The sequence below is a fragment of the Lethenteron reissneri genome, chromosome 35 (genome assembly GCF_015708825.2).
Source record: "Lethenteron reissneri isolate LAM-NWPU_2019-01 chromosome 35, ASM1570882v1, whole genome shotgun sequence".
Classification (NCBI taxonomy): Eukaryota; Metazoa; Chordata; class Hyperoartia; order Petromyzontiformes; family Petromyzontidae; genus Lethenteron; species Lethenteron reissneri.
In genome coordinates this window covers 1,390,308-1,412,429 of record NC_083813.1, presented here as the reverse complement: position 1 = coordinate 1,412,429, position 22,122 = coordinate 1,390,308, and the positions used below count along the sequence as shown (strand labels likewise).

Genomic DNA, 22,122 nt, shown 5'->3' with positions numbered 1-22,122 from the left:
CACTCCCTCCATGCGGTGAACCTTGCCACGCGTTTGGCGCAGGTGTTCCAGTGTCCGTACTGCACGTACCAGAGCGGCGACGCGGCGCGCATCCGCGTGCACGTGGTGTCTCAGCACTCGGTGCAACCCGCGCTACGCTGCCCACTCTGCCAGGACCTGCTCGGGAGCAAAGTTCATCTGCAGCTGCACCTCACCCATCTGCACAATGTCGCCCCGGACTGCGTCGACAAGATCATTGCATCGGTGATGTTTTTCTTTTTTACCTGTGTTTGCTCTTTTTGCATTTCTAAAATTACTCCGGGTTATCCTCTGGCGCAATTGGTCCTCCCCGCCCGCCCACCCACCCACCTCCCCCATTTGTTTTCAAGGTTCGTACTGCGGGGTATTTTTTTTCTCGCAAATGCCTCTGCTGTTTCACAATGATGGCACCTGCCAATGCATGGCTTGTGCTAGGGTGGCTTTTTGTAAACGTCGCAAGGTTGGGATAATTACACGTGATGAGAAGGTGCAGCGTAAACACCGATAGGTCAAAGATGCAGACGTTCCAATAAAAAAACTAACATTTTCATAAACATTACCTATTGTTCCTCAGAAAAGGTAATCATAATCTATACACGATAGAATAGACTTACTTAGGATGTTTGGCCAATTCTTTTGAGAGCATGGCTTACCTGTGAGGCAAACCATGCACGCAATAAGATGCTGAAACGCCGTGAACACGTGAACACTGTGAACACGACCACTCAGAACTGCAGCGCTGCCCAGGCCTCTCGATCCCCCAGTCGGCTCGCATTGTTGCCGAATCTCTGTGAGACTCACCGACCGAGCCGACCGCCTTCATTTCTGGTCGACGGGCGCAGCATTCCCACCTACGTCAGGGCGTTGTCAGCGGGGGGAGGGGGTGGTGAGCGGAGTGTGGTGGGGTGCTAAGGGAGGGGACGAGACCCGGCAGACCGGCCGCGTCTCTCCGCGGCGACGAGCGATGGCTGCCGTTGACGCGCCGAACGCCCCAACGCCCTCGTGGCTGCAGGCAGGTGCTGCCACTGCCTCCCATCCCACTCCGCACCATGGCAACATGCGCCATTTCAGGACCGAGGGCCGAGGCTCATCACGCTGCCGGCCAAGGACATTTATTAAAAAGCTATTATGCACCATATGTGGCTCTTTTTAACCGCATCAGCGATGGGGAGCGCACCGGCGGCCAAGCCGGCGAGCCGTTTTACGATTCCCTTCTCATCAAGGTGCCTTTAAGTTGCTTAATCTGTACACAAGTTATCGCCCTCGTGATGCCATTACCTTTGTGTAAATTCAGCAAATTGTCAAAATTTATATATGACTGATTCATTTTACGATGTTATCTTTCCTGTGAGGATTACCGCCGTACAGCTAAGAGGTTTATCATAAATACTACATTCCTTTTTTTTTTGCTCTGTCCACCCGGTTACTCACCCCTGTCTTTTTGGAGGATAATTTTGTAAATGAGGTTTCGCTCGATTAAAAAGAAAAAACCAAGAAGCAACTCTCATATCCGAATGAGACCCTCTGGATGCCGCTAAAATGATTTGAAGTAGCTGTTACCTGCTAAATCACTGAATGTGAAGTTAATTACTGTGCATTTAGTGCTTTATGCATGCAGATCTTGCAGAGAAAAGACAAAAACAAACTTGGATGTTGTAGCACTGTATTTTGTTCAACTTGATTCCAGGTTCTTTATATTATACAGCAGTATAGTGGCATATATGTTCGTGTAAAAATACATAGAACCCCCTAGCCTTAATAGACTGTTGGGGCAAGTGCTGTTAGCGAGCACCTATGTAGGTCTGCACGGGAAACAAGTAGGTGGATGGTCAGCACCACGCGCGGCCGCCTTTTTCTCCCCAGTGGGCATGTTCGCACCTCGCACCAGGTACCCATTTGAGACTGAGTCGACCTAGGGGAGGCCCAGGATCGATTCCTATGTACGTTGACCTTCTTTCGCACCGTACGTAGCCAACTGTGCTAATCGGAGGTGCGGGGGGAAGGACAACAAACTAAGCACAAGAAACTGTTTTAAAGAACCGGTCCCAAGGAGAAGCTCAGGACCGGTTCAGATAATCGTCACTGGTGTTGGGAGCCATGAGCGGGAATCAAACTCAGGTCTCCAGGTTCAAAGCTCAGCGCGCGAACCGCTACACGACAACTCTTCGTGCGTATATATACGTGTGTATATATACGTGTGTATATATGCTTATTTACACACACGCACCGTGCTAGGGAGCGGTGTCATGTTTATAATGCTGCATTTCAGTTCCCATGACTTAAGTTCAACCCCTGGACGTTCTCTTCACAAAAGCCGATTTGATATCCAGGCCCGGCCTGTGTCTCACTCCGTGCCAACTCAACCCAAAATGAGTTCCCCAGGGTGGTGTAAACTTAACGAAACATTTTTATTTTCCCAGGTAAGGCCCACTGAGTTATTAGCTGTTTTTCAGAAGTAACCTGGCAAGCACAAATGCTAGCTCAACGAAGTCGATTCGCACATGGTAAGTTATAGCCAAAAACTCTTAAACGCGTTTTTCTAAGTGTGGAGGGAAAATCCGAAGGACCCGCAGAAAAATCCACGCGACCACGGGGAGGACTTTGCAAACTCCAAATATACAGCAGGCGTCAAGATTGGGATCGAACCCATGACCTCCTGTATACCCGGCGAGGTAGTTAACATCTCGACACCGTGGCGCTGCTGAGCTCCCGTGTGTGGCACACAACCCTTAATAGGTGCCTGCTAATCGCACGGTCCCCAACAGTGTATGAGGATACCAGAGGGCCTCTGTGAAGTTACAGCGAGTTAAACTGCTGCCATCAAAGCAGTGGTATGCACGTTGCTTACATTCTTTTTTAAACAACACTTATTTGGGGTGGAACAAAGGTTCAATGTTTTATTGGGATGGTTTCCTATTGAATATATCTCAGTGCGGTACATAATCATATCTTATGTACATATATATGTGGCGTGTATGTGTGTTTATTCTTATTTACATATATAGTACTTGTGTATATGTGGTGTGTGTTATATATAGCAATTCACGTTGTGTTTATTGAGTTCTGTTTTCCATTTTAGACGTATTAATATTAACTATTAGCCAATATTTCTATTTTCATTTTGGTGACGTCCAAGGTCACAGCAGTATACCATAATAGTAGCAGAAGGGATTATTAAGAAGAGAGTATGATGGAGGTTTGGTCCTGTATATTGCATTGCCCTAATTCCAGGACAGATGTGAATGTGCTCTTTAATCCTGGATTATACATTGATTTGTTAAGTCTGCACTCACAAACCCTCTTTCTCCTTAGTATATTAAAAATGAATATTAATGATTAGAGTAAGCAAATAATTTAATAAACATTCCCCATTTCTATTAAGTGCTCCCCTTTATAAGAACACCATTACAAACAAAGGGTCTTAAATTTTTAATATCCGAACCTCGATAAATTAAAATTCTCTCCTAAAACAATAAGTCCGCAGAATGTATTCCACCGTCCATATGGATGTCTTCACGTGTTTTTACACTGAAGACATCTCGATGATGTTATCACCGAAGACTCTTCTACGTTTGCGGTTTCGTGAGCGTTCGTTCAGACGTTTGTTCTTGAAGATATTTTACAGAGGCGGTCTATCAGGCTGATGGCTTTCTGTTGACAGCAGCGATGAACATCTGGGTACACGGTGGACAATGTTGGCTTCCTAGGAGTTGCTGACATCACACATCTGCCACGTAAATACAAATGTTTAATTCCAATTAGACGAAAAGGTAGGCAAACATTATCTCTGCTTATACATATGAAAATTTAATCCGATTAATTAAAACTGAGATACTGTACTGTAATTTTAAAAAATATGAAACTCCACACGATCATAAAATGAAACGTGACATTTTCTTCATGAAACACAGCCAGAGAGAGTGGAGAAGAATGATGAATAAGGGTGGGCCCCCATGGTGCACTTGTGTCGTGAATTCTTCAGCTATCCTCATCTCCTTGGCCTCTCTGTCTATGTGCCATTAAGCAGGGCCATTGGCCCTCACGTCGCCTCCTGCATATTTGTCCTCTTATGGCCTCACGGTGTTATTGACGGACGTGTTGAGTTATTATTTGGGCTTGTGCATCACTGAAATTCGTAGTATCACCAAACAACGTGTTGTAGATTACACGTGTTTAAAGTCTGTTCCATCAGCTAATGGAAGACGTGGATCTAGGCAAGTTCAATGAAGCTCAGACTCTTCCCTTCCTGGATCTGACCAGATCCAGTTATGTCCAGTCCAATCAGACCCAAATTAAATTCTGAGCTATTTTAATATGAATAGCCCATACCATATTATAATCTCATTTAAATTATAGGAATATGATTATAAAACAACAGAGTGATAACTTATTATACAATCGTTTATTAGTTAAGTAATACAAAATCAGATAATACAATGATTATAAACTGCAGTCAATGGCACAATCGTATAAAATTGACATGAAAAACCCATTCCAGCTTCCCATGTTTCACGCAGTTTTAGTGCTATAGAATGAAAATAAATGTTCCTGCTTTGATATTTGCTCGGAAAAAATGTGAATATTTATTTTAAGTAAAATACCCATCCCCCTACCCACACATGCATTTATTATTTACTATATATATACTGTTCTAGAATCATTATAATATTGTGCCTACCGGGTTTCGAACTGGGAGGTGCAGGGCTCCCTTGTGGGGTGCACACCATTGATGTTTGGTAGAAGTGAGAATATAGCCCGATTCTCGGCTCTATAGGGTGTCCCATAAGTCTGGAATCATAGGAAAAATAATAAAAAAAAGGCAATAATAGCGCTTTTATTCACAGAACGTGTGCAACGTGTCCACATTTGTTCCTGATACACAACTCCAGACGAGATACCCAGTCAGCAAGCACACGGTTAACGGTATTAGGGGCAACGGTGTTACATGCGTCAATAATGCGCTGCCGCAAATGTTCACTCGGAATTTTCTCCGTGTTGGCCAGCGTCTTCAAGTGACCTGAGAGCTAAAGATCCATCGGTGTGAGGTCACGGATTCTCGCTGGCCATTCACAGGCCCTCGACGTCCTATCCAATGACCAGGGAAATATGAATGAGTTCTTTTTCCCGAAGATTCCAGACTTATGGGACACCCTGTAGATCTCTCACTATCGAGCGCATTAATGCTTACATACCAGCGATATTAAACAGTAGAGAAAATGAAGCACCCACGATTATTCTTCTGCCATAGCATTTTCGGTACTTGCAACGAATATCAGGACGTGTGGTCTGCATGCACAACTCGCTTGATTCAACCAATTTCGTTTGAGTTTTGAAGATAAAATCACATTCAATCCTAAACAGAACCAACCCAGGGCATATTTTAAATAAATAAACATTCAAACCCATGCATGCTTAATTAAGTGTTGAAGTGGAAACATCGACAAATCAATCTGTACTCTCGGGCAGCATCGCACGTTGAGCCAGAAACACGGTCACTGTCAACTTAGGTGTCACAGGGGGTGAATATGAAACCGCAAGTTGAACACTCGGCATTGCACAGAGACAGAAACCGCGGGAGGAAAATAATAACTTGGACCAAAAAAATCTGAGCCATCGGCTGTGAAAACTGCAAAAGGCGTAACAAGTAATTGATAAGAAGAGTTACGGGACCACGGAAAAGGAAAGATGCGCAGACGCGGAGGCTGAGCAGTGTGGATAGAGAATGGATGATGGTTGCATTTATCACAAGCGACATTGCATAAAACCCAAATTGAATCGGCTAATGTTACAACAACAGAACCCATTTGTAGTCCAAGCATGGCGATGGATGTCAAATTTCCAATAAACAGCTCTGTAACACATGTACCCCGTGCTGGCTACAGTCAAAACGATGCAGCTCACCTTTTGCACAGTTTCTCACATAACCTTAAAGCACAATTAGCCTTCTTTTTTTGACAGAGCAGCAATTTTTATCGTCTCGTTTAAAGGCTCCAGAATGTGGCTCAGGAACTGGAGGCTGTGTCAGGGGCTCCATGTTTAATGTGTGCCTTTAATTAAGAGCCCTCCATTATGTGCTTGTCCCCCCATTGAGCACTGCTTCTTGGCGAGGCGGCTAATTGAGCGCGCGTAGCCAAACGGCGTGGCCCTGGCAGAGGCGGGCGGGGAGAGAGAAGGGAAGGCGAGCCAAGCACGGTTACGTGAAACCGCGCTGTCCCACGCCGGTGGATGTTTTTTCTCTCCCCCCCACCACCACCACCTCACAGCCACTTGTGCCATTAGTGCACGATGGCGTTTGTGTTATTTCTGTGACGGTTTGTGTTGTCGCCGTCCACCAAGTCGTCGAAATTGCACGGAGATTTAGAATAACGTGAGGGGGGGGGGGGCGCGGAGGGGGGGGGAGACGGTTTGCAAGTTTTGGTGAATGGAGGGAACCACGTGGTGTTCACTACCCGGCGGTGGTGGCGGCGGTGGTTAGCGGCTCTGCGGCCGCCGCTAACGATGCCGCTTTCTGCCGCTCGGCGCCTTTAGATGTCGTCACCGGAGATGATGGTACCGAGTTCTGCGTTCCTGCCTGCCGGGGCGTCGGAGGGCGATGGACACCAACACAACAGCACCGTGAGAGTCGCTGCTGAGGACGCGACAAAACCCTTGGGTAAGGTGTCCGTCCCCCCACCCCCCCTTTTCTGAGAGAGGCCCCCGCACTTGTGAAAAATGTGTTCAGCCTCACAAAAGCCATTGGCATTTTAAATAATGCCTCAAATTTTTGAATGAAACCGAGGCAAAAACTCGGGTATAGCTCCAAGGTTTTATTTTTCATAAGACTGCAGCTCTGAGATTGCAATAAAATAATGACAATTGGAATTAATAATTTGAATCTACCTTACTCGAGAATTGTATTCCTTCTGTCTGAAAATAACATTAATTTGATTTAATTCGGCGTAACGTTGCATTATTTTTAACAATAACTTTTAATTCGTCTAAAATATATTCCAATTAAATTTTATATTTAATTTGGCATAGAGAGGTAAAAAGACGGGAGTACATTGTAATACTGTGCATTCTAATTAAGCAACGAAAATTGGGTGCAACAGGAACCAAAATGTTTTGGGAACCAGCCGCTGAAAACAAACTTGCCTACTGCATTATCCATCGCTCAGTTTAAAATGCAATTACTCCCACGTCCACCTGCATTAATTTTTAATGCGAGGTCATTTTATGCAGTCACTGTCACTAATGGAAAAGGTGACTCGTGTAGTGAAAAATTAATGGGATGAACAGAGACGACCTTGGTGTGTGCATACAAAATGAAGCCATAAATGTAGTTTCCAGCATCGTAAGGTCAGTCTGGTTATGAAAATGTGCAATGTTTTTTAGCTCGTCTTGATCTCATACTAGACAGTAGTTTTCATTTCTGGTGCAACTTTTTTTTTGCTGATGCTGCTACTGCTGTCCGCAGGCAATAAGGAAGACTACGAGAGGGCTGGCACCTCGCGCGAATTGTCAGAACATGCCACGGAGCGGTCCGGCGAGCAGACCACGAACAAAGATGACAAAAAGGAAGAGCAGCAAAGCAATGCGAGGGTTGCGGGCGCGACGCAAGGTTCCTTGGCGGGAGACTCCGTGACGAAGCGGGTGCAGTTGCCCGTGTCCGACCGGCACGTCTACAAGCACCGGTGCCCGCAGTGCAGCCTCGCCTTCAAGACGCCCGAGCGGCTGCAGGCGCACCTGCAGTACCACGTCATCCGCGCCGCCACCGCGTGCGCCCTCTGCCAACGCAGCTTCCGCTCCATCCCCGCGTTGCGCAAGCACCTGGAGACCAGCCACCCGGAGCTGGCCGACATCCAGGTGCAGCAGCTCTGCGGAAGCCTGCAGATCGCCAACGGCGACTTCAAGTCGCTACCCGAGACGGAGGAGGAGCTCTCCCTCCCGGCAGAGGCGGACAAGGATGAGGACAGCGACCCCGACGGGAAGCAGAGCCCCACGGGAAGCGACGGAGGGATCTTCGGCCAGGAGGACCCCACGATGGAGGCCAAACGAGCTGTGATTCCCCGCAAGTGCACCAGCTTTGCCATGGAGAAGTTTCTGGACCCCTCGCGGCCGTACAAGTGCACCGTCTGCAAAGAGTCCTTCACCCAGAAGAACATTCTCTTGGTGCACTACAACTCCGTCTCACACCTGCACCGCCTGAAGAAGGCCCTGCAGGAATCGTCGAGCCCCGGCTCCGGAGGCGAGCGGTCAGAACCGGCCAACGGGATTGACAACAAACCCTACAAGTGCATGACCTGCAACGTGGCCTACAGTCAGAGCTCAACGCTGGAGATCCACATGAGGTCGGTCCTGCACCAGACCCGGGCGAGGGCGGCCAAGTTGGAGGCGGCGAGTGGCAGCGGATCGGGCAGCAGTGGCAGCGCGACGACTGCGAGTTCCGGCAAGTCGGCCGCGCCTGACGTGACTGGTGGCGGTGCGGCAAACGCCGCCACCACCGGCAGCAGCGGCGCAAGCAAGAGCAGCAGCGGCGGTGGCGGAGGTAACATCGGCGGCGCCGGCGGCAGCAGCGCCACCGCAAGTTCTTCATTGTCCTCCATGGAGCAGAAGGAGCTGAACAAGAAACGGTCATCTGAGGGATCGAGCATGAAGCAGAAGCAGCAGCAGCAGACCGTGCAGTCAACAATGCAAGCCCAGGCCCAAGCACATATGCAGGCCCAGTTTCAGGTGCAGGTGCAGGCACAGCTGCAGGCGGCGCATGCCCAGGCACAGCTGCAGGCACAAGCACAGGCCCAGCTGGAGTTTCAGCAGCAGGCGGCCCTGCTGCAGTCGCAGCTCTTCAACCCTGCATTTTTCCCGCACTTTCCTTTCTCGCCAGACGCCCTGCTGCAGCTGCAGCAACAACAGCAGTTCCTGCTGCCCTTTTACATCCCAGGAACCGAGTTCCAATTCAACCCCGCCGACCTCGGGCTGCCCATGTCTGCGTCGGTCGCCATGCAGGGGCCTGCCAGCGCCGTGCTGGGTGAGCTCAAGCACCAAGCTCAGAAGCAGCAACAGCAGCAACAGCAGCAGCTACAACAAATGCAGCAAGACCAAAAACAACAACAACAGGATCTTGAACAGCAGTGTTTGGAGCAGCAGCACAGGCAGCTGGAACACCTGCAGCAGCAGCAGCAGCAGCAACAACAACAACAACAGCAGCAGCAGCATAAGATGCAAATTTTGAAGGAAGATTCCGAGATGATGCATTATTCATCGCAAGATGACGCTCAGCCAATAAATCTGAAACAAGCTGAGGAGAGGCACGAACAGTCGGATGAAAAAGAGTTTTTAGAATCAAAAGCCAGATCGCAATCCGAGATTAGGGCTGTTTTAAAGCTGAGCCATTCGGACTCAAACATGCCGCCCCCTCGCATCCCGTTTGGCTGCCGCGGCAACGCCACACGGGCGCTGCTGGAGAACTTTGGTTTCGAGCTGGTGATCCAGTTCAACGAGAACCGGGGACGGACCCAGAGACGCGGCCGCAACGGCGACAACGGCGAAGCGCTCGAAAGGCTCGAGTGCACGACGTGCGGAAAACTCTTTTCGCACATTCTCATCCTCAAGAGCCACCAGGAGCATATCCACGGACAATTTTTGCCCTTCGCCGACCTGGAGAAATACGCGAGCCAGTACCGCGAGACGTACGACAAGGTGTACCCAATGGAGACGATGCTCTCCGAGCCCCTCGCCCTGCCCCCGCTCCCTCCCCCACCCGCAAATGTACAGCCGCAGCCCCAAGCGCAGACCCCGTCGCAGCACCAGCCTCAGTCCCAAATGCAGCCGCAGCAGCAGCAGGTACCACCACCTCAGCCGCCACAGCCTCAACCTCAGTCAGCTTTGTCTGCTCCTTCTCCTCTACCTCTACAGCAGCACCAACATCAGCAGCAGCAACAACAGCAGCAGCAGCAACAACAGCAGCAGCAACAGCAGCAACAGCAGCAACAACACCAACAACAACCACAGCAGTCCCCAAAGCTTCCTACTATGGCGCCACAACTGTCAACCACTCCTCAGCCAACACAAACTCAAGTCAGCCTTGTGCCACCGCCTCTGGACATGCCGCTGTTCTCTCCTCTCATGATGCAGTCCATGCAACTTCCTCCCGGCCTCTCGCAATCCGCAGCAACTTCGGTGGAGGCTCTGAGTGCCGAGCTAGCTCAGTTCTACCAGCAGCAGCTGGACGCCAACTTCATGCAGCAGCAGAACAAACGGCCACGCACACGAATCACGGACGATCAGCTGCGCATCTTGCGTGCTCATTTCAATATCAACAATTCTCCTAGCGATGAGCAGATACAGGAAATGTCCGAAAGGTCCGGTCTGCCACCTAAGGTCATTAAGCATTGGTTCCGAAATACGTTGTTCAAGGAGCGACAGAGAAACAAAGATTCCCCGTACAACTTCAGCAATCCTCCCACGACCTCACTGGAGGAGATGAAGATCATGGAGTCACAACCACAGACACCCGAGTCAGTAAAATCAGACCAATCTTCCAGCAGACGTTCCTCGAGAACTCGATTCTCTGACTATCAGCTGAGAGTTTTGCAGGATTTCTTCGATGCAAACGCGTACCCAAAAGACGACGAGATCGAACAGCTGTCGACGCTGCTGAACCTTCCGACGCGCGTCATCGTTGTTTGGTTTCAAAACGCGCGACAGAAAGCCCGGAAGAATTACGAGAATCAGGGCGACGGCAAGGAGCAAGTTGAGCGGAAGGAGCCGGGCAGTGAGCGGTATATCCGCACGGGGAACATGAGCTACCAGTGCAAGAAGTGCGAGGTGGTGTTTCAGCGCATCTTTGACCTCATAACGCACCAGAAGAGGCACTGCTACAGGGACGAGGAAGAGGAAGCTGCTTTGGACAGTCAGGCAGATGATTCCATTGATGGCGTGGATCAAGGATCTCAGCATCAGTACGCATCCAGTTCTGGGACTCCGGGTCAAACATCGGCAACTCCTCCGAGTCCCAACGTGCTAGAAAAAGACAAAGAGACGAAGGCTGAACCTCGGGTCAAGGCCCCACACGTTAATCCTGAACCCAAAGAAGAAAGAGAAGAGAAACCAAAGCGAGCAGAAACTTCCCTGCCTCAGCAACTGCAGCAACAGCAACCTCCGTTGAAACGACCAGCACAGACTGCCTCCGAGTCTTTAACACCGACCCAGTCGTCCACATTTGCCCAAAACCCTTTTCAACTGCCGACCTCATCGCAGTCCCAGCTGCCAATGAACTACCAGTGTGAACAGTGCAAGATGGTTCTGCCCAGCTTTGAGCTCTGGCAGGAGCACCAGCGACTGCATTATCTTGCCCCACCTGGCCACTTCTTGCATTCGCAGCTGATCGACCAGCGGCCGCCGGGACTTGACATGCCGCTGCTGTTATTTGACCCGACGAATCCGCTCATGGGAGGGCAATTTATGCAGACGACAAACCTGAGCTCTGCACAGTCATCCTCCCAGTCGGCGTCCTCTCCCACCTTGTCAACGTCTGCGAGCAGTGCCCTCAAACGGAAGCTGGACGAAAACCCAGGGGGAAGCCTCGGAGATGCTGACACGTCCACCAACAGCTTAAACAACTCCGAAGACCAACCGAGGGACAAGCGACTCAGAACCACGATCACTCCGGAGCAGCTCGAGATATTATACCAGAAATATCTGCTCGATTCGAATCCTACTCGTAAAATGTTGGATCACATTGCACACGAAGTCGGGCTGAAGAAACGCGTGGTGCAGGTCTGGTTTCAGAATACCAGAGCGCGCGAGAGAAAGGGACATTTCAGGGCCGTGGGCCCCGCACAGGTTCACCGGCGGTGTCCATTTTGCCGAGCTCTGTTCAAAGCACGAACGGCGCTCGAGGCCCACATCCGCTCACGACATTGGCACGAGGCCAAGCGGGCCGGGTACAACCTCGGCCCTTTGCCGTCCTCCCAGGAAGCAGAATCTTCTGCTCAGATGCAGCAACTGTTAGACGACGGGTCAATGGATCAGCATGACCTGGGCACCTCACAACCGTATAAAATGATGTCTGACTTCATGGCTTCGCACGAGTCAACATCCATGCTGAACAAACCATCCGATTTATCACCGGGGTCGAACCTCAGCCCCGGGTCCGTGAAGGTCGAGGGCATGGACGACATTGAGAGTCCAACTCTTTCTTCCGCTCACACGAGTTTCGATCACGGGAAGATCGACAATGACGACTGCTCTTCTATTAACACGGCCATCACAGACAACACCACAGGAGACGAGGGACATAATGACACAGACAGCAACTCTGGGCTGCTCAGTGACATGAAGTCATCGGCACGTGGCGACGCACAACAGCAATCGATAGCCACTCCGACCAGCGATCAAGGGAGCGATGACAGGTCCTGGGCAGGTCTAGTGAGCCCTGGCATGAGCTACAGTGCTCGGGATAATGACAACGAAGGCATTGTGGATCACAGCGAGACCTCCAGCATAGCAGACCCGGGCTCCCCCAGCGTTCAGAGCAACAGCGGTTCCTCAACAGCGAAGACATCTGGAATGTCTTATAGCGGAGACAGGCCAGGCTTGAAACGCTTCCGCACCCAGATGTCCAACTTGCAGTTGAAGGTCCTCAAGGTCTGCTTCAATGATTATCGCACGCCGACCATGCAAGAGTGCGAAATCCTCGGCAATGAAATCGGACTGCCGAAGCGTGTGGTCCAGGTTTGGTTCCAGAACGCCCGTGCCAAGGAGAAGAAGTCCAAGCTGAGCCTCGCCAAGCAGTACGGCATCGACCAGCCCGAATACGACAGCCCCAAAATGGAGTGCACCGTCTGCGGCGTCAAGTACGGGCCCCGGCTGACGGTGAGGGACCACGTGTTCGCCATCTCCCACATCGACAAGGTGCGGGAGAGCGTGGGCAGCCAGCTCGACCGCGAGAAGGAATACCTGGATCCCTCGACCGTCCGGCAGCTCATGGCGCAGCAGGAGTTCGACCGCATCAAGAAGGCAAACGAAGTGCTCGGTATCTCCTCGGCGCAGCAGCAGCAGCAGGGAGGGTTCGACGGTTCGCAGATGCAGGCCATGAACCTCGCTGCTGCAGCCGCTTCCTCCTACCCCGGCCTGCCTCCCATGCTCCTGCCGGGCATGGCCGGCAACTCGTCCCTCCCAGGGTTCCCCCCAGTATCCTCGGGTGAGTGCGAGCACTTTTTTTCCCGTTGCCGTTATGATTCCTAGCTTTCTTGTGAATGTTATAACGCTCTATATCTACCGAGGTATTCGCCACTTGCGCGTCTCAATTGTCGCTGCCGGCGTACGGCAAAGGGACGGCAATTTGCACCGCAAAGCTATGATCTCATTGTATATGGGGGGTGCTCATCAGCATAGATTTGTGCCTTCACTGGTATTGTGCACGCTCATGAATGCTGTTTGTGCATTAATGCAAACACGTTGACCTTTGCAGCTCTGACAGCGCCGGGTGCCGGCGTGCTCAGCCTGCCCACTGCCGGCATTCCTTCTCCTGGTCTGCCGCTGCCCGTGAACGCCGGAAAGCCGCTGAAGAGCCCCGACCCTCAGACGTCGAACACCTTGACGGTCGCAGCCACGACCACGAAGCCTCACCCCAGGCTCGAGAAGGAGCAACTTGCAGAGAAGGGCAAGGAGAAGGTGCATGAGCACGTGGCACGAAAGGACAGAAATGCCGAGAGCAAAGTCAAAAACGAATTTCCCAGCACGAGCGGGGCGGTCGCGTCGACGTCCGCGGCGCAGACGGCCCACGAAGGAAGCGTCGGCGCTGGCGGCGGCGGCATGGACCCCGCCCAGCTGCAGGCTCTGCAGGCCGCCCTAGCGGTCGACCCAGCGGCGCTGCTGGGCGGACAGTTCCTGCCCTACATCATGTCGGGAATCCCACCGTACTACACGCAGCAGATCCCCACGTCGGCCGCCACGGGCCTGCCGCCGGGCTACCTGCCGCCCTTCTTCGGCATGGAGACGAGCTTCTTCCCGTACAACGCGGCCCTCTCGCAGGCCGTGGCGGCGGGCCTCTCGCCGGGGTCGCTGCTGCAGCAGTATCAGCAATATCAGCAAAGTTTGCAAGATGCTCTCAGCCATCAGCAACAACAACAGCAGCAGCAACAACAGCATCAGCAGCAGCAGCAACAACAGCAGCAGCAGCAACAGCAGCAGCAGCAGCAACAGCAGCAACAGCAGCAGCAACAGCAGCAACAGCAGCAGCAACAACAGCAGCAACAGCAGCAGAGGCAGCAGCAGCTTGGCTCGCCTGGGGTTGTGGTACAGAACGCAGTGGAGCAACGGAAGGAGCCGTCCGTAGGAGAGCACGAACGGAGCGACAAGCCGAGGCTGACCGAGAGCAAAGGCACAGATTCGCTGGATATATACGTGGTAACGGTGGTGACGGGGAAGCCTGGGGTGGCGTGCCGGAAGTGCCAGGCGGTTTTTGGCGACGAGGTCTCGGCGCTCGCGCACCAGCGCTCGCTCTGCTACGCCGGGCAGAGGCCCGCCAGCGCCAGGGAGACGCTGGTGCGCGTGCCGCCCACCGACGACATCCACTGCTGCCTGGCCTGCGACGCGACACTGAGCGGCCGCGAGTCGCTCGCTCGCCACCTGCGCTCCGGCGAGCACCGGCAGCGTTCCGCCCGGCGCGCCGCCCAATACGCCAAAGAGCACGCCCGAGTATTACCTCACTCCGCACGCGATCCCGATCATGACGCAGCATCTACCTCGCAGACGGACGCCACTCACCCAGCCGATGGAAACCGATCGCTCTCCTCCTCATCCTCCTCCGCGCCGCAGAACGAGCCCGCGCCCCGCGGAAATGGTGGCGCCACCGCCGCCGCCCTCCCCCTCGGCGCGTCGACGGTTACCTCAGCGTCATCCCGCAGAGCCTCAGGGGTCCAGACTTCGCCCCCTCCTTGGGACAGCTGCTCGGACGAGTCTGAGAGCGAGCTGAGCCGTGCATCGGAGGACTCCGAGCGGCCCGCGGGGAGCAGGGCCCCCCGGGCGGTGGCCCCCCTGGACAGCGGGAGCACGGGTAGTGCGCAGCTTGCCACGGACTTCCTTCGCGTGTAGCCTAGCCATGGGGAAGGGAGGGTTTTATTGTGTGTGTTATTTATATGATGAAGATAAATGATGATGGTGATGACGACGATGGTAGTGGTAGCGGTGATGGCGATAATAATGACGATATTATTATTATCGACAGTAATAATAATATTAATGAGATCCTCTGGATCCTCAATAATAATAAAATAATAATAATGAATGGGAAGGGTTTTATCAACAGTCAAAAACCAATTACTACTAACTACTATTCCAAAGCTCCTAATCAAAACCAAAAATAATTTGACTTCGGATTGTTCTTCCCATATTGATATGCTGGCTTGAGGAATAGTTTCTAATTGTGTGTGTTTATAAATGGTCAAAAAAGGCACAGTTGCTGTTACGTTTTTATTTGACACTTTGTTTTTATTTTGTGCTCTACTTTTAAAACGGCAAAAGAAAAGAAAAACAAAACTTTAAAAAAAGTTTGGAACATTTCTGCTGAGGTGCGTTGTGACGGCGCTTCGAAGGGGGTTCAAAAAGCCAAATACTCGGAGAGGTCACGGGGGGGGGGGGGCATGGGCGGTGGGGCGCGCGGTGGGGCGAACGGCACAACTGGCGAGCGCATCCCGCTAGCATGTGTTATATGGGGATAATGATCCAGCAACATTCTTTGCCTAACTAATCATGAACTATACCAATGGCTAGCTATGAATCTGTGTCTGTATATCTCAGGTCAGTAGCTCACACTTAGTTCAAGTTTAAAAAGCTTTTGATTTCTCTTCTCATGAGTTGACTTGTCCATAACAAGCAAAAGCAACTCTTCTTAATGGGGTTCTTAAAAATAAAATAGATCTTTACTCTCTTGTAGGTCTTCTGTTACGGTAGAGCTTAACAACATTAAGACGAGAATTAAAAAAAAAAGTAAAAAAAAGTAGCTCTCCTGTATTTATAATAAAATGAGTACTGTTTTGATGTTGGATAGTTTGTTACTATGGAGCTATTACACAAGTACAGTGATACCTGTGTACACATTTATAATGTTTCACAACTGCTATGTCTTAGTGTCGTGGACATTTTGTTTTCCTTTTTTAATGTGCGAGATGGAGGCAAAGAAATCGAATTGTGTAAATTTGTGCCAATGTTCATTTCCCCTTTCCTCCTTCACCTCTCTCTCTCTATCTGAACGCCCGATATTGATGATACAGCTAACACGGTACCGTAGTTTTGTAGCTGCTCGGATGGACGTCGTGTGATCGGACATGTGACGTTTAGGGGATGTGATGTTTCCTAAGTGGCTGTTTTAATTTCTTTATTCCATTTATTTTGCATACCTTTTACCGCAGCACTTCTTCAGCTCTACTATAGGTGATGGTGACGATGGTGATGATGATGATCATGACTATGATAGCTCGTTATATTCTTTATTTAAAATATTAATCTTTTACATTTAAAAATAGCACTGTCGTTTTATTGTTTTTTTGGGGGGGGGGCAGGGGCGAGCTTTAGCGCCGCACCTATTTCCTCTTTCCCATCGTAGTTTTGTTCCCCTTTTAATGATCCAAAGACGTAACTTGGTGCATAAACGAAATAGGTGTTGGTGTACTTGAAGTCGGCTCTTTTTTTGGAAAAGGACAAAAATACGAACAAACAAAATGGTGTCGAGAGGGGTGGTGACGCCGCCATCTTTGTTTGTCCTCGCAAACAAAGATGCTGCTCTAAAATGTTAAAACGTAACAATTTTAAATACGGTGATATCATGATTTAAGTACAGGTGAAGCAAAGTGAAAATGTAAAAAAAATTACAGACGGAAAAACTTTCTGCAGCAAACTTTAATTTAACACTGCCAGTTAATAGACGGAACAGCAGTCTAATTTTTCAATCGACTTAACAGCTCCCCATCCTTGTGCTGCTATTTTGCTTGTGGTTCCGGGTCCGTCGTTGTTGTTGTTGTTGTCGTTGTTGTTATTTTGTGTACACACCTCAAGTGGCTGCACGCAGCGGGGGCGCGAGAGGCGCCGATCACGGAGACCGCCGCGCGCTCTGTGGTGATGGTGGTGGTGGCTTCTCTTTGTATGGCGCACGCTCATGCCCGTGACTGTGAATATCTTTGAAGTGTGCTAGCAAAAGGATGTTATCCACATTCATTCCAAACCGGCGTTTTATCATCTGTCTACCCAACATGTTCTTTAAAAAAAACGTACGAGAAAGACAAAAAAAAATTACTTGGATTTTTACTTTTACCATTTTTTTTACACCCGTGCTGTATATATTTCTTTTGCAGTCAGTGGAAATAAAACACTTAGCTTTCCGTACTATGTACAAAAGCATGACATTAATTTCATCTTTTTTGCACAGCTAAACATGGCTTTGAAGATAAATTACCCCCTCCCCCCATTACTGTTCGACTAAAGAAGTGTGCGATGGAATTTTCTTTCTTTGGTGTTCATTGTTTCGTTGTCGTGTCTGTCTCCCTGTGTTTTATTATTCAGTCGAGGAATTCTGTTTCGTAAACATCAAAGCTGAAACTGTAGCATTTAAACGAAGGTTCACAACAGATGCACATTTGACAACGCTTTCCACTGGATCTTTTAGCTCTTTTTTTCAATGTTTTTGAGATGCTGTTTTCATAATTTGTTTATAACCAACACTGCAAATATTGATATTGTTTTTCAGAGTGAATATCAAATGCCATCACTTTAAATGTTGCATGATTGTATGGTGTTCTCCAGGTCTGTGTGTGTTTTTTGTCAGAATTGACTGCTGGGCAGATCGTACCAAGACCTCTTTAAGTCCACGGTATCAACACTAAACGTTACAAAACAAACAAACTACATTAGCACGAAAAATGCTTTAATTCACAATTTTTTTTTTAAAGCCAAAAAGTTCCGAAGGACTTGTAGCGTGTGGGATTGTGCCACGTTAAACATAGGACGTATAAATACAATTTGGTTGTTATTGAAAAACGAGTTAATGCAGAGTGCATATATTCCTTGACAGCTGAAGCCCGTGTCCCCTCATACTTTTGTTACCTTTGTACACATACCCTTGATGATTTTGCTTATTTAATCAATAGCTGTAACTATAAAATGCAGACTAAACCAAAAAAAGCTGTTGATGTTTTCTATTACGGAACGTAGTCTTAATAGTTTTTGTTACTGTACTGTCGATGAGAATGAGCTGTACTATAATACACTCACTAACATAACATACAGAGATATAAACTTTTTTTTTTAATTTGTCGCAAACTTGTCGTTGTCAAAAAACTGGTTTATTGTAGAATGTATTTGAGCTTATTTCTCTGAAAAAATGACATCATCAGTATGTTTCTTGCTCATTGTGAAACATTAAAATTATAATGAGCACATCTTTTTTCCATGTCCCCATCTGTTGTGTTTTTTTTGCCTGCACGCGGGGGGCGCTCGCCGCTGAGCAACAACTCTTGCACCGTTGTGACAGGACCGTCCGCGCGGCGGGGCTCCCCGCATGCAGTTTCACGCGGAGTGGTGGCTTTTCGTGGCCAATATTATCTGTAATAAAGGTGTTTTTTTGGTGGGTTAGATCGCGTAAATATGAATGTCGGAAAACCCACCACCCGACATGGAAAATTGGTAAGGTTTGTCACGTAAACAAAACGTGCCAATTGGCTACTACTTCAGCACACCGGTGTGTTGGGGAGTAAAGCCACAGCATTTACAATTCGAGTGCCGTGATGTTTCGCTGGTGATTACCACAACCAGCCTCGTCAGGCGATAGCCAGAGTTGTGAAGAAGTCGCCCTGTTTCGGTCTCATGTCATCACTGTCGGCCTATCGGCTTAATGTAGTCGTATAAGTTATAATGGATCATTAATCTGAGAATGTATGCAGTGATTATTGCTTGGGTTATTCACAGTTAATCAACATACAATGTTGTGGGTTTACTCTACAACACACTGGTGTACTGAAGTAGTAGCCAATTGGCACGTTTTGTTTACGTGACAAACCGAAAACCGGCCGGTTTAATGACACATTTAATGCCACTGCAGTTGCATCTTCAACTGGCTCTCAACATTTTAAAAGGCAAAGGGTGCTCGCGTGCAATCGCCTGCGCACGCCACTGGAGGTTATTCCAGCGACTCTTCCACACGGGCCAGACAAGGACAAGCACCTCCGCTTTAGCTCACCATGCGTGACCTGTCGATCGAATTCACTGCGATGTGCCGACTTACACCGACTGCTTGGTGGACAGGTCGAAGGGGTTACAGAAACATGCCCATTCATTTCGGCCGCCGCGCCGGGATATTGAACCGATGGCGATCTCTGAATTGCAAGGCCATCATGCTGACCATTCCCCCCGCCCCACTGGCAGTGGGAAAGAAACCATTCAAGTTATCCCATAAACAAATAATCGTTTGGCAGTGTTTTGTCTTTCCTGGTGGTCCAGAGCCACTGGTGGGAGAATTCCACATTCCGAAGAGAGGACAACCAATTTTGACTTGCTACTTGGTGATCAAACGAGCCAGGTGCATATTTTAGCGATCTCAAAAGGATGATGGGGCTGAGCCAAATTTCTGCCAGAACGAGAGCCCCGTGCCCTCAGATGAGAGAGCGTTGGTGCCGGACGGACCCACACACACGGCTCTACCCCAGTGCGTGCGCCTGCGAGAGTGGCGGACGCCACCAAGTTGGGCAGCTCCTCCTCTCACGTTGCCATTGAAGATTCCAGAGCAGGTTTTGAGTGCAGCGCAAATCATTTTTTCCCACCTGGGACCACAAGCACTGAATGAGCAACCTGGCCATGGCTCAACATCGCAATGATACATTCTCCACACCTGGGCTTGTTTACACCTTTTGTACGACGCCTATTGATGTTGAACACAATTCAGTGTAAATAATTAAGAATGTGCAGCATTTGGGTCTCTCGTTTTATCGCAGACTTATTTGTTGCTTTAAAATATCCAGCGCTGCGGCCGACTCGATCAAGGTCACCTGACGTCGTCGTTGTTTGTTTTACAACTGATGAAAGATATTTTTGACCGAGTTCAAAAATCTATATTGCTTGAGAAGACGCACACACGTATAATAATAATAAACTGGCTCAGCGAACGTGTCCAAGTCAAGAGGACTGTAAAGTTATCGTAAAGCACGGAGAGGGATCCCTCGTGTGCCGTGGACGCGGGGCGCGCCAGGCCGCGCGTAACCATCGTGGGTGTCTGTGGAGTGTGTGTGTGTGGATGTGTGTGTGTGTGTGTGGATGGATGGGTGTGTGTGGGTGTCTGTGGAGTGTGTGTGTGTGGATGTGTGTGTGGGTGTCTGTGGAGTGTGTGTGTGTGGATGGGTGTGTGTGTGTGGATGGATGGGTGTGTGTGTGTGGGTGTCTGTGGAGTGTGTGTGTGGATGGATGGGTGTGTGTGTGTGGGTGTCTGTGGAGTGTGTGTGTGGATGGGTGGGTGTGTGTGTGTGGGTGTCTGTGGAGTGTGTGTGTGGATGGGTGGGTGTGTGTGTGTGGGTGTCTGTGGAGTGTGTGTGTGTGTGGATGGATGGGTGTGTGTGTGTGTGGATGGGTGTGTGTGTGTGGATGGATGGGTGTGTGTGGGTGGGTGTCTGTGGAGTGTGTGTGTGTGGATGTGTGTGTGGGTGTCTGTGGAGTGTGTGTGTGGATGTGTGTGTGTGTGGATGGATGGGTGTGTGTGTGTGTGGATGGGTGGGTGTGTGTGTGTGGGTGTGTGGGTGTCTGGGGTGTCTGTGGAGTGTGTGTGTGTGGATGGATGGGTGTGTGTGTGTGGGTGTCTGTGGAGTGTGTGTGTGGATGGGTGGGTGTGTGTGTGTGGGTGTCTGTGGAGTGTGTGTGTGGATGGGTGGGTGTGTGTGTGTGGGTGTCTGTGGAGTGTGTGTGTGTGTGGATGGATGGGTGTGTGTGTGTGTGGATGGGTGTGTGTGTGTGTGGATGGATGGGTGTGTGTGGGTGGGTGTCTGTGGAGTGTGTGTGTGTGGATGTGTGTGTGGGTGTCTGTGGAGTGTGTGTGTGGATGTGTGTGTGTGTGGATGGATGGGTGTGTGTGTGTGTGTGGATGGGTGGGTGTGTGTGTGTGGGTGTCTGTGGAGTGTGTGTGTGTGTGGATGGATGGGTGTGTGTGTGTGTGGATGGGTGTGTGTGTGTGGATGGATGGGTGTGTGTGGGTGGGTGTCTGTGGAGTGTGTGTGTGTGGATGTGTGTGTGGGTGTCTGTGGAGTGTGTGTGTGGATGTGTGTGTGTGTGTGGATGGATGGGTGTGTGTGTGTGGGTGTCTGTGGAGTGTGTGTGTGGATGGGTGTGTGTGTGTGTGGATGGATGGGTGTGTGTGGGTGTCTGTGGAGTGTGTGTGTGGATGGGTGTGTGTGTGTGTGGATGGATGGTGTGTGTGTGTGGGTGTCTGTGGAGTGTGTGTGTGGATGTGTGTGTGTGTGTGGATGGATGGGTGGGTGTGTGTGGGTGTCTGTGGAGTGTGTGTGTGGATGGGTGTGTGTGTGTGTGGGTGTCTGTGGAGTGTGTGTGTGTGGATGGATGGGTGGGTGTGTGTGGGTGTCTGTGGAGTGTGTGTGTGTGGATGGGTGTGTGTGTGTGTGGATGGATGGGTGTGTGTGGGTGTCTGTGGAGTGTGTGTGTGGATGGGTGTGTGTGTGTGTGGATGGATGGGTGTGTGTGGGTGGGTGTCTGTGGAGTGTGTGTGTGGATGGGTGGGTGTGTGTGTGTGGATGGATGGGTGTGTGTGGGTGGGTGTCTGTGGAGTGTGTGTGGATGGGTGGGTGTGTGTGGGTGTCTGTGGAGTGTGTGTGTGGATGGGTGTGTGTGTGTGTGGATGGATGGGTGTGTGTGTGTGGGTGTCTGTGGAGTGTGTGTGTGTGTGGATGGATGGGTGTGTGTGTGTGTGGATGGGTGTGTGTGTGTGTGGATGGATGGGTGTGTGTGGGTGGGTGTCTGTGGAGTGTGTGTGTGTGGATGGATGGGTGTGTGTGTGTGGGTGTCTGTGGAGTGTGTGTGTGTGTGGATGGATGGGTGTGTGTGTGTGTGGATGGGTGTGTGTGTGTGGATGGA

General features: G+C 50.1%; 1 protein-coding gene across 3 annotated transcripts in view; it reads left to right on the top strand.

Annotated features, from left to right (window-relative positions):
• The window catches only part of LOC133350798 (zinc finger homeobox protein 3-like), a 201,541-nt gene extending 183,102 nt beyond the window's left edge, over window positions 1-18,439 (top strand). For all 3 annotated transcript variants that reach the window (XM_061565541.1, XM_061565539.1, XM_061565540.1), the window contains exons 7-10: window positions 43-243; window positions 6,547-6,670; window positions 7,475-13,201; window positions 13,472-18,439. In XM_061565541.1, coding sequence (XP_061421525.1) covers window positions 43-243; window positions 6,547-6,670; window positions 7,475-13,201; window positions 13,472-15,096 — 7,677 coding nt within the window. In that variant the 3' untranslated portion in view covers window positions 15,097-18,439. The remainder of the gene's footprint in view (window positions 1-42; window positions 244-6,546; window positions 6,671-7,474; window positions 13,202-13,471) is intronic.
• The last annotated feature ends 3,683 nt before the right edge of the window (window positions 18,440-22,122 follow it).